Raw genomic sequence first — 13557 nt, 5'->3', positions numbered from 1 at the left:
TGCCCTTGTATTTATTTTGTCTGTAATGAACTTAAAGAGTGCAGGTAAGAACAAATTTTGGTAATATTACCATTGTTTTTATATAATTCTGAAACAGACAGTTTGACAATATTTTGAAATTGATTACTTGTTACATTTTTAACTAATGTATTGATTTTTATTTTTAAATGAATTGTTCAAAACTGTATGTTTCTATAGTTGTTATCTTACTTTTAAAAGATCTTGGTTTCATTATTGTTCTTTTTAAAAACAAATAGTTTTTAAAATATCTTTTGTTAAGAAAAAAAATGACAAAAGAGACTCAAACTTTTATGTATGAAGTACAAACTTCTATTCCCATAATGAGATTTTCTTCGTTCATGTGTAAGTACTATTTGAGCCTTAAATTGAATACTCCAAAAATAAAGGTGACAGTAGTTGTAAGACATGTTCCCATTTTAATATCAAACAATTTGAGTCATTTTGTCTGACATTCAGAGGGAATGCATGTTAGGAAACAAGTATGTACGTTATGCTATATTAAGATTGTTGACAAACAGATCAAACAGACAGTATATATATATATATATATATATATATATATATATATATATATATATATATGAAGAACAAATAAAACACCCACAATACAGAAACTCGCCAATTAGTGCCCATCTTGACACTTGTGGTAAAAAAAAATTTAAATAATACCTATTTTTAAATGTAGACGGGATGAAGCCTATCGAAAGGAGATGGAAAGTTATTCCATCACAACGTTCCGATCAAAATTAAAACCCGAGAATTTTTAATTACGAGCAATGCCGGAACGTCACAAAACCTCCTTAACGACGTCGCCCATAACGACACTATATCAGTTATCCTGAAGAGTCCCAATGGAAGGATGAAATCAATTGAACTGGAGCTGTTAACTTGTTACTTATTTTACTAATTACTTTATGAATATATATGTATATATTTACATGTGATTTTTCGGACTTTCTGATTACAGACAACGGAATCAGAATATAAAATGAAAGTGATATAAATTTGTATGCTTCATATGAAACTTTTTTTTATCTAAATATATAAAATGAAAAGCCAAATGTAGAGCAGGATCTGCTTAACCTACCGGAGCATTTGGGACCACCCCTGTTTTAGGCGGGGTTCGTTTAAATCTGTCTTTAGTCTTTTATGCTCCTCTGATATCTTTCGCATTTCTCTTGTTTCAATTATATATACCGATATAATGTGGAGTGTATTCCATTGTATTGTTCTCAATAAAAGAATAACCCATAACATCTTCAATGTTAAATGACATTGAGGCCACGACAAAATGTACAGGCACAAATTTCAAAGAAAGCAAAATTTACGGAAGTGATAAACTACCACTGTAATTTGAAGATGACCGTGACAAAGAGCAGTCGTCACGGCGCTTCCATTTATTTTCTTAATGTGTATGATAATATTTGTATCCTAATGGATACACAACATTATATCTTTACCACACTATTATCTCAAGAAAAATCTGTATCGAGTCAGGAATATAACCTTGCTTATTCTCATTTTTTCTCATCACTTTGCGTCCGTCGTCCGTCCGACTTCTACACAATGATCGTTGTGGGTTTTTAGTTTTAAAAAATGTTTCTGACGACCCCGCCTACCATCCAAGATTGCCACCATGACTAAAAATAGAACAAAGGGGTAAAATGCAGCCATTGTTATATTATAGTTCGTTTCGGTGTGTGTTACATTTTCATGTTGTGTTCTGTTGTGTCGTAGTTCTCCTCTTATATTTGATGTGTTTCCCTCAGTTTTAGTTTGTAACCCGGATTTGTTTTTTTCTCAATCGATTTATGAATTTCGAACAGCGGTATACTACTGTTGCCTTTATTTGGCTTAAATCTCTGAAGCTAAAGCATTTAGACTAATCTGACAAGGGATAAAATGTACATGATGTTAGATTTATCTGCCTTGAAATCTTCAGAATTAGTTTTTAAAAGGAAATTTTGTAGTTTTTGGTTATTATCTTGAACATTATTCAAGATATTCATGTTATGTCATACAAGAGTGTATCTTCAATGTAATTTCACAGTTCGTACTTTTTTCTATTTTTTAAAAAAGTACACACTGTGAAATTATTTTATTGAACGAAACAAAGTATACAACAATTGAAAATAAGTATCCTTTATATCCACAATTCAACATTTCATTACCATTATGGTTGATATTGATATGAACAAGCTAATATTGTATCATGATTTTCTTGATAAAGGGTTACTGCTCACAAGGAAGCTATTAAACCAAGAGTTCCAAATGGTGAAGTTGAAATCATCCCTTTGTAAATTTTACGGACGCCATCACGAGTTGGTTGACCGTTATGGAATAACCGTTTCACAAATGATATCGGATATGTTCCTTACGTCGTAACTGCAATCCCCTTCCCTTTCATGAATGTGACCTACCGAATTAGACTATTTACCGGATTTGTAATCACATAAGCAACACGACGGGTGCCACATGTGGAGCAGGATCTGCTTACCCTTCCGGAGCACCTGAGATCACCCCTAGTTTTTGGTGGGGTTCGTGTTGTTTATTCTTTAGTTTTCTATGATGTGTCATGTGTACTATTGTTTTTCTGTTTGTCTTTTTCATTTTTAGCCATGTCGTTGTCAGTTTGTTTTAGTTTTATGAGTTTGACTGTCCCTTTGGTATCTTTCGTCCCTCTTTTGTAACTACAATCTCGTCCCATTCCCACTGAATATGGCATACCGAATTATACTTATTACCGGGTTAGTAATAACATGAGCAACACGACCGGTACCACGTGTGGGGCAGATCTGTTTACCCTTCCGGAGCACCCGAGATCACTGCTAGTTTTGATTGGGTTCGTGTTGTTTAGTCTTTAATTTTCTATCAAGTGTTTTATGTATAATTAAACTCATCATAGATACCAGGATTAAATTTGTATTTACGCCAGACGCGCGTTTTGTCTACAAAAGACTCAGCAGTGACTCTCGAATCCAAAAAAGATAAAAAGGCCAAATAAAGTACGGAGTTGAAGAGCATTGAGGACCTAAATTCCTAAAAGTTTTGCCAATACAGCTAAGTTAATCTATTCCTGAGGTAGAAAAGCCGTAGTATTTAAAAAAATTAAAAGTTTTGCAAACAGTTAATTTATAGTGTTTGTCTGTTTTCTTTTTTTAACCGTGGCATTGTCAGTTTATTTTCGACTTAACTTTCACCTCTTAATTTCATTAACACTACTGTTTGAATTGATAACAATACGTTAATATCATTTTGTTCTTATACATTAATTACGAAAATACTTACGAGAATATTTACGAAAAACTTATGAATGCATTTTTTCTCCATGAAAGACAGGAAAAGAAAATGATAAAACGTCTTGCAAATAAGTCATAAAAGTTTGTTTTTTTACAGATTGTGGATTGTTGTTTAAATGTTTTACCTTCCACGCCAGCTATTGGCCTACAAGTATTCAGGTTAATGCTAATACTAACCTTTGGTGTGAAGATCACTGCAAAACTGCTAATATAGATAATACATTTTCGGGAACAATAGTAAGATTATTTTTTAGATATTCAACAAGTTTGAGAGCGTTCATGTAAACACGAGACTTGTTACAAAAAAGTAAAATCACAAAAAATACTGAACTCCGAGGAAAATTCAAAACGAAAAGTCCCTAATCAAATAAAAAATCAAAAAAATACTGAACTCCGAGGAAAATTCCAAGCGAAAAGTCCCTTATCAAAACAAAATCAAATGCTAAAACACATCAAACGAATGGATAACAACTGATATAAGATTGTAAGATTTACTAGTTATTCTCGAAAATACGCTGCAAGCCAAACACACAATCCATTTAAGACCCATATGATCAAAACAAGCTTTTTCTGCGGGATTTCAATGTGTTACATCTACACAATGTTAAATTATTTGCAATCATTAAATCGCTCCCTAACCAAAGCACTCACTACAATAGGAGGTTCGACTGGTATCATCTGGAACAGGAATATCTAACAACAACCTGTTTCATAACAGACTATTTTCTATTGATATCAGGCTAACTTATATCATTAGCCATCGTCAAAACCTTGCAGAAGTGGAAAAACGCAATCGAATTATAAAAGATTAGAAATTTCACTATCCAAAAAAAACTAATCGAAGGGAGATTTCAGTATCAAATAAATTATCCAAGGAAAATGCTAAAGGGTGAAAAAGAACAGTTCTGAACAACTTTAGTTATTAATATAGACTATTACATGGCATTTTCCATATTGGCCGTGGTATCAGCCCTAGACTCTCATATCAAGCCAGAGAGCTTTTAGAGGAGAATATTTTTTAAATGACATTTAGTAATCTATTTATCTCATATTTACAAGCTGGAGAAAAAAGAAAGCATATATCAAATAATGTTTAATATTTTTAACAAAAATGTATCACAGTTAGTTAACAAAATTCGTATCACAGGGTGAAAAAAAAGTTTTGTGAAAAGTTTAACAAATAAATAACAATAAACATTATTTCTTATTGTTATAAAAATTAAGGGTTACATTTCAAATTAATGCTGAGGAAGAATACACGTATCGCTATTTGGAAATCTGTTCTGCTTGAACTTTCGATGTCATACAACAATCACTTTTCCATTGTGGCGTCATATATTTTCTATTATGGCGTTAAAACTTTACGGGGACTTTTGTGATGTCCAGTAATGGCGGACAAATAACTATTTCTACTGGTGATTTTTACATTTTTGTTCGATCAGCAGATTCATAACTTTGTATTGATTTGCACACTTCATTGGGTTTTTTTCATTGTATTCTCATTTTTCATTTCTTGTATGAATTTACTTGAAACGTCATTTGATACTCGAAGAAACTTCTCCTGATCGACTAGCTGCACGGATGACATCTGTTTACAAATAGTTTTTGATTGACAGGTTTGTACCGGAAGTCAAATTCTGGGGTTCGATATGGATTCGAGGGCTAATATTGATATTGGCCCTGAGATCGAATAACCAATCTTGACTTCCGGCTATTATTTGCCAGGCAAAAACGTACATAATAGAACAAAAAAAGTAAAACCACAAAAATTTCGAGGAAAATTCAATCGAAAAGTCCCTAATCAAATGAAAAAAAACCATCAAACGAATAGACAACAACTGTCATATTCCTGACTTGGTACAGGCATTTTCAAATGTAGAAAATGGTGGATTGAACCGGGTTTATACCGCTAAACCTCTCACTTGTATGACAGTCGCATCAAATTGTGTGATAAATGTAACTAACTCACAGTTTTCTTATTTATACAAATAGTTACATGTATGTACATGTATGACTGAATTTGTTTAATATCTTGTTTTATATATTTACCACGTTAATTGCGGACAACTTCTGAGAAAAAATAAATGACACTTTTGAAAGGTTTGCTTGTATTTGAATTGAGAATGGAAATAGGGAATGTGTCAAAGTGACAACAACCCAACCATAGAAAAGACAGCAGCAAAAGGTCACCAATAGATCTGCAATGCAGCGAGACATTCCCGCACCCGGAGGCGTCCTTCAGCTGGCCCCTAAACAAATATCTGTACTAGTTCAGTGAAAATTAACACTTTTTACCTTCGTTTTGATACAGCAATTTGCACTTTCAATCTAAAAGTACCGTCCCTTAAAAGTTTTTTGGTGAGTCAGTAAAGTCATTTCACAAACTATTCACTTCCATCGTAGTAACTATAAATGTAAGCCAGATATTTCAAATCCCTAGGCTACATTACAACTGATCTCAATCGAATCACTATTACCAATATAGACCTCATTAATTGGTCCGGGTAAATAAATTTAGCGTGGGTATCAGGGTTACAATTCTTCACGTCAGACACTTGCTTAAAGAGAACATCAGTCGGAAAGAGTTCGGAAAAAATTTAAAAGTCTGACATCGAATTTGAACAATGAAAAGATGTACATTTGTAGTTTAAATCAAATTACTCATAGCAATTCACCGAAGCTGTGTGTGTCAGTTTCATTTTGAATGCACAGAAAAAAGTAAAATCACAAAAATACTGAACTTAGAGGATAATCAATTCGGAAAGTCCATAATCACATGGCAAAATCAAATAACAAAACGCATCAAAAACGAATGAACAAGAACTGTCATATTCCTGACTTGGTAACGCAGTTATGTTGTTATATTTGAGTGAGGAAAGATATCCAAGCTTTGTATTCATACTTGCATTAACTGCACTCTTAATTTCAGCCGTACATATAATTTCTTTATTGTGATTTGTATTGTTTTTCATAACGAGCCAACGCCCTCGTAATAATTGATTGATTGATTTGTGATTGCTTAAAGTCGAATCTTCACAAAACGCTATATAGCTGCGATACTTCGTAAGAACGTTCTGGGTCGAATTTGATATTAATAGTTCCTATTACCTGTTACCTAATCTATACGTTCAAATATGTCAGACGGACCACCAAACGGTGCATTTGCAATTTGCTATAGGCACGGGTCATAATCACATCTTCTGAAGTCAATCTTTGACCAAAATAATTTATCTACAAAGTAATTCCTGGCTGTAGTATAAGAAAACCAGTACTGATTCCCAAGGAAAGATTGTGAAAGCAGAGAAACTGTGCACCTTAAAATTAGCATTTCTATCAAATGAAAATACGAGTACTAAAAATACAGGCTGAAATAAGGCATATGGACCTTAATTCAGTCAAAGACCCGTATACTGCACGTTTTAGTATATACGTATATAGACCACTCGACCACTTAGGCTCTTCAATAATAAGGCTTTCGGTGACCGGGTGTTACCTTTCCTCATCATTTGTAATCTAGGGTCGTAACAAAATACATGATATATTAGGCATGAAGATGGAATTGTTACAAATCAGCTGCATTATCTATTGTAAAGGATCCTACAAATGTAAGATGTAAGATACAGTCGAAGAAAAAAAAGAAAATCAGGTTCAATCCACCATGTTTTCTTAAAATGTCCTGTACCAATTAGGGACGATAGCAGTTGTTGTCAAAAAGTCCGTTTCTATGTATGTTGGTGTTTGTTTTTGAAGCTGTGCAGTGTCTCTGTTGTTCTGTTGATTTCCACTTATAGTCAGTGATGTGTTTCCCTCTGTTATGGTTTGTGACCCGGATTTGTTTAAGTTAAATTGATTTACGACTATTAAACAGTGGTATACTACTGTTCCCTTTTATTTATTTATTCAAATAATTTTGTTATTGCCTCGATAGTTGAAATTTAAAGAGTTCGTATGATAAGTGACTATCACGGTTTGAAAAAAAAACTAAATAAACATGTCGTAAATATTAGGGCAGCTCAAATAAATATTCTTGACAAACATCGGAAGTACACACAAAGGCAACATATTTAGTTAATATTAAATTTTGAATAGCATACCATTTTTTAAATATTTATGGAAACCGTATGCTGTGTAATTATATTTCAGTCAGACTTTTGTTATTGTCGAACAACGACACCAAATTCGAACCAACAAAAAGCAGATGATGAATGCACTAGTTATTGTCCAGATAACTCAGTAGAAATTTGTGGACGTTCTTCTGACCGGTTGACAGTTTCTAAAATAGGTAATTATTTGTTAATGTACACCAGAGTAAGTCATTCATCACAACTCGGTCGATTCCGTACCTCATCTAACTGACGGAAGGAGAGTAGCGGAGTCACCCGAGGATTGCCGATTGATGAGTAAGTCATTCATCACAACTCGGTCGATTCCGTACCTCATCTAACGGACAGAAGGAGAGTAGCGGAGTCATCCGAGGATTGCCGATTGTAGAGTAAGTCATTCGTCACAACTCGGTCGATTCCGTACCTCATCTAACGGACAGAAGGAGAGTAGCGGAGTCACCCGAGGATTGCCGATTGTAGAGTAAGTCATTCGTCACAACTCGGTCGATTCCGTACCTCATCTAACGGACAGAAGGAGAGTAGCGGAGTCACCCGAGGATTGCCGATTGATGAGTAAGTCATTCATCACAACTCGGTCGATTCCGTACCTCATCTAACGGATAGAAGGAGAGTAGCGAAGTCACCCGAGGATTGCCGATTGTAGAGTAAGTCATTCATCACAACTCGGTCGATTCCGTACCTCATCTAACTGACGGAAGGAGAGTAGTGGAGTCACCCGAGGATTGCCGATTGTAGAGTAAGTCATTCATCACAACTCGGTCGATTCCGTACCTCATCTAACTGACAGAAGGAGAGTAGCGGAGTCACCCGAGGATTGCCGATTGTAGAGTAAGTCATTCATCACAACTCGGTCGATTCCGTACCTCATCTAACGGATAGAAGGAGAGAAGCGGAGTCCCCCGAGGATTGCCGATTGCAGAGTAAGTCATTCGTCACAACTCGGTTGATTCCGTACCTCATCTAACGGATAGAAGGAGAGTAGCGGAGTCATCCGAGGATTGCCGATTGTAGAGTAAGTTTATTCAATTGAATTGGTATCCGAATAACAAGAACTTGCATTCACAGTTCTGACAATAATATTTGTATTCAGATTTTCCCGTACTCGCAAAAGTCATTCTCATATTTTGGTCTGTCATGTCGAAATCGCAATTATAATGAAAGGAAAAAACAATTATATCTAGGTTAGGCAACATATAATTATTTAAAGCGAAACAAAAACATACTAACAATACACAACGACGGTATTGTAGATGTATTAAAAAAAAAGAAACAACAATAACGTGCACAATTACTTAAATACAATTAAAATTGAGAATGGAAATGGAGAATGTGTCAAAGAGACAACAACCCGACCAGAAGATAATTGTATATAAAAAAGTCCAGATTTATTTCTGCAACTTTTGAAATGTTTATCATCTAAAGTTTTGTGAATCAAAATACATACTGTTAAACCTTTTTTTACTCAGTGCAAGAGGTTAGTCATGTGCGAATCTGTTTAAGAATGATGCTGATACTGAATTTGTCGATTTCCTATTCTTTTTTTTATATTTAGATTTTTGCATCGAAAACCGGGAAGAACAGCTACTAATTAAGAATATATAGCTGTAACGGAAAGGATAGATCTACAAAATTTTAATTTTATATATGTATGCTGTGTTTGTTGACTGTTGTTTGTCTTTTAGTCATTTCTCGTTTTTGCCTTCATTTGTCAGTTTGATTTCGACTTTGGTATATTTCGGCCCTCTTTTATATCTAATACATTATGTATCATGTTTATGTATAAATCAAATTTTGTTACAAACTTGCTATGAAATTTTTGACATCGAAATCGTAAAATTACAGTGTCAATTCCAGTTGGATAAAGTAGTCGGATGAACGCAACTAGGAATGGTTCTTTAATCATTTCATGTAATGCAATAACACATCATGTTCTATGTTCACATGAATAATCATTGATATGCTCGTGATTAGAAATTAACGTTGAAATTTTGAAGCGCTAGGATTTTTCGACCTCATTAAATAATTTTTAGCTCACCTGCCCCGAAGGGCCAAGTGAGCTTTTCTCATCACTTGGCGTCCGTCGTCCGTCGTCGTCCGTCGTCGTTAACTTTTACAAAAATCTTCTCCTCTAAAACTACTGGGCCAAATTTAACCAAACTTGGCCACAATCATCATGGGGTATCTATTTTTAAAAATGTGTCCGGTGACCCGGCCAACCAACCAAGATGACCGCCATGGCTAAAAATAAAACATAGGGGTAAAATGCAGTTTTTGGCTTATAACTCAAAAACCAAAGCATTTAAAGCAAATCTGACATAGGTAAAACTGTTAATCAGGTCAAAATCTATCTGCCCTGAAATTTCAGATGAATCAGACAACCCGTTGTTAGGTTGCTGCCCCTGAATTGGTAATTTTAAGGAAATTTTGCTGTTTTTAGTTATTATCTTGAATATTATTATAGATAGAGATAAACTGTAAACAGTAATAATATTCAGCAAAGTAAGATTTACAAAAAAGTCAACTTGACTAAAGTGGTCAGTTGACCCCTTTAGGAGTTATTGCCCTTTATAGTCAATTTTTAACCATTTTTCGTAAATCTTAGTAATCTTTTAGAAAAATCTTCTCCTCTGAAACTACTGGCCAAATTAAATTAAACTTGGCCACAATCATCATTGGGGTATCTTGTTTAAAAAATGTGTCTGGTAACTCGGCCAACCAACCAAGATGGCCGACATAACTAAAAATAGAACATAGGGGTAAAAAGCAGTTTTTTGGCTTATAACTCATGACATGAAGTGAAATTGTTCATCAGGTCAAAATCTATCTGCCCTGGAATTTTCAGATTAATCATGTTAATCGTATAACCGGTTGTTAGGTTGCTGCCCCTGAATTGGTAATTTTAAGGAAATTTTGCTGTTTTTTTTTTTGTTATTATCTTGAATATTATTGTAGATAGAGATAAACTGTAAACAGCAATAATGTACAGCAAAGTAAGACCTAAAAATAAGTCAACATGACAAAAATGGTCAATTGACCCCCTAAGGAGGTATTGCCCTTCATAGTCAATTTTTAACAATTTTCATAAAATTTGTAGACTTTCACTAACAATTTCCACTGAAACTACTGGTCCAAGTTCATTATAGATTGAGACAATTGTAAGCAGCAAGAATGTTTAGTAAAGTTAGATCTACAATCACATCACCATCACCAAAACACAATTTTGCCATGAATGCATTTGTGTCCTTTGTTTAATATTCACATAGACCAAGGTGAGCGACACAGGCTCTTTAGAGCCTCTAGTTAATTATCTTTACTAAATTTGGCTACAATTTCTGGAATTTTGCTTCCTCGATGCTCTTTATATCCATACTTTATTAAGCCTTCTGAACTGGTTTATTTGCCATCAGTGATGACGTTGTTGAATGTTAAGCCTGGTTTCTATGATGAGTTTATTTTAATTACTGTCATCTCCCATTTGATTGACTTTAACGTACAATTCATTAACTTCTACGAAAAAAATAAGACATTTTAATAGTCATCTGTCATGTTTGAATGTCAACTCTTTGTAGATATCTTGTTTAAAAAGATGTCAATAAATTATTCCTTTTTCACAGATCGGACAACTCTCACAGTGACTACTACAATTTCTCAAATAACTACCCTAACGTCACTGGCGATAGCATCATCGCTTACAACAACAAATATTGATATGAGAACTACAGACACAGCGACCTCTACAATTTCTCAAATAACTACCGCAACGTCACCGGCTATAGAAGAATCGCTTACTACAACCACCACAGAAATGAAAACTACTGACATATCTCCAGCAGTAGTCACGACGGAATTGTTCAGAACATCTTCTGAACATCTCCCATATTCAATTTCAACTGTAACGAGTCAGACTTCAACATATACAAACACAGATGTAGCTCTTTCAACAACTGACAGTAAGTCTATGTAGCTATTTGAAACACAATGTAAATATAAAAAAATGAACTCCAAGTTTAATTCAAAAGGTCAATAAAAAAAAATTGAACGTTGCCATGGACTTTGTCCACAGTGGAACGTTTGGAAAATAACTATTGCAGATGGGATATGGCATAATACTTGCTGCGTGGCATTCTTGACCTTAAAATACATTTCAAAGAAACTTATTCTTGTCTCTATCTGCATTAAATTAGATGCCACTCACAACATGTATTCTGAGGATTTATTGCATGTGAGGCAGATAGGAAACATAGGTGGACATAACAAATTGATAAACAATCTAACTAATGTCAAAGTGAAAGGGGATATGATAATGTCAAAATAGGTGATAAGATTGCTAATGCATTTTTAATTGATCGTACTGAATTTACAATAAACAAATCGAAGGAGAAAATAAATATTCTGTAATTTTTTATGAACCAATATATTCGCTGACCATAGACATGATATACTTTTGTCACAAATCACCATGAGAGCTACGGTTTCGCAGCTACTATTACATGTATTATTGATGTTGTATCAGGGTAAAATATTGTAAGACTATGAACAAGACTGAATGGATAAAAATCATTTGTCAAAAAAACACTTGAGACATGCAAATGAACTCATCACAAATACAATGTAAGGTGACATAGCAATTCTCAAGGGCGTCAGGTAAGAGGATTTTGTTGGCAGGATTGTGCATCTGTTGCCAACTCTACATAAGACCATTGATATAGTGCTAACTCTCTCGGAGTATCTGTTGAAATACATCCTGTTTGATTTTGTTTACTTGTTGTTGTTTTATTGTTGTTTTTTTGTTTGTTTTTTTTATTGGGGGGGGGGGGGGGGGAAGGTTGATGTTGATTAATCTGTATACTGTTTCTTTTGAACTTGTTGATATTTGCGGGGTTTTTTTGTGTGTTTTTGTAGATTGATATTCGAATGTCTCCTGGGTATTTTCTGCCTCTTTATCTTTTACTTTTTATTAACTTGTCAGCTAGAATTATTTAAGATGTTATCTTCTGAATAATTTTGGAACTAAAACGTAGCACTCAGAGATGAATATGCCTATAGGTCTTTAGTGGTTTTTTTTTTTAAATGTTTTACATTTGTCATTTCGGTGCTTTTTATAGCCGACGGTAAATTCTTGTATCATGTTTGAAACGGTACGATGACCTATAGCTGTTAATTTCTGTGTCATTTTGGTCTCTTCAAAAGAGTTTTCTCATTGGCAATCATACCACATATTCTTTCTTATATCTTTTGTTTCATTTCAGGAGTTAATCAAAAGAAAATGTTATGTGAATGTCCAAAAAGCTTAGTTAATACAAAATGGCATTTTCTTGATGAAATGGATATTACAGACTCAGAAGCAACAGAAATAATCCTCCAACATTTTTATCAGAATATATTACCAGAAATGACTGTGGACAAAAAAGCAGTAACAAAAGAGGTTCGAAAGAGGACCTCAGCCGTCAACAAAACACAACCTGCACAATTTATTGGATGGGGATGTATTGTATTTCTCATTCTCCCTGTGGTTACTTTGGTCTCTATAGACTTGCTTAATTGTTGTATCTACGTTCAGAAACGCGTTCGTCGCAACAAACGCAAACGAATTAACTCAATGTAAGACACCAAACATCGTAAAGCAGGCACAAAGCCTTTGCAAAATATGAATTCGACCGAAAAACATGGTCAGTTGATGTAGCAATAATTACCAACTTGATGAGAAAAACCTGGATAATATTGATACATTGCTTACTAGAATGACTTTCAGATACATATGCACTTTACTTTTCGACATTTGTGAAATAAATATTAAAGACAGTACTCAATTAAAAAATTAATATATATATATAGTCTTAAAAATACAGGACAATGGCTCAGCCGTATGCAATGCATACATTGAGTAAATCTACAATTTTGTAACATGTCTTGCATTTGCTTTCGTAGAACAAATACACATAAATTAAACAAGTGCAAACGCATTTGCTACTGTACCTTCAAAAACTTACAGTTCACTGAAATAAATATCCAAATAGCTAAAATGATAAAAAAAAACAAAAAACATGCAGTTTTAACTGCATTAGAATTTTGAAGGATTGTAATTATATTTATACATCAACAAAAAAAATAAT

At 34.0% G+C, this 13557-nt stretch overlaps 1 protein-coding gene across 1 annotated transcript; it reads left to right on the top strand.

Annotated features, from left to right (window-relative positions):
* On the top strand, positions 1-13247 carry LOC143051267 (uncharacterized). Its single transcript, XM_076224226.1, has 5 exons — positions 1-44; positions 3418-3557; positions 7464-7602; positions 11059-11394; positions 12694-13247. Exons 1-5 carry the CDS (start codon positions 26-28, stop codon positions 13047-13049), a joined length of 990 nt encoding a protein of 329 aa, XP_076080341.1. The 5' UTR covers positions 1-25; the 3' UTR covers positions 13050-13247.
* The last annotated feature ends 310 nt before the right edge of the window (positions 13248-13557 follow it).

The sequence above is a fragment of the Mytilus galloprovincialis genome, chromosome 11 (genome assembly GCF_965363235.1).
Source record: "Mytilus galloprovincialis chromosome 11, xbMytGall1.hap1.1, whole genome shotgun sequence".
NCBI lineage: Eukaryota > Metazoa > Mollusca > Bivalvia > Mytilida > Mytilidae > Mytilus > Mytilus galloprovincialis.
This window is presented reverse-complemented; position numbering and strand designations above follow the sequence as displayed.

What these genes read in the sequence shown, in the direction of transcription:
- LOC143051267 (XM_076224226.1), top strand. An exon ending in ATACATTTTCGGGAACAATA is followed by an intron (nt 3,558 to 7,463) that starts GTAAGATTATTT and finishes ATTATATTTCAG; the next exon opens with TCAGACTTTTGTTATTGTCG. An exon ending in GTTGACAGTTTCTAAAATAG is followed by an intron (nt 7,603 to 11,058) that starts GTAATTATTTGT and finishes CCTTTTTCACAG; the next exon opens with ATCGGACAACTCTCACAGTG.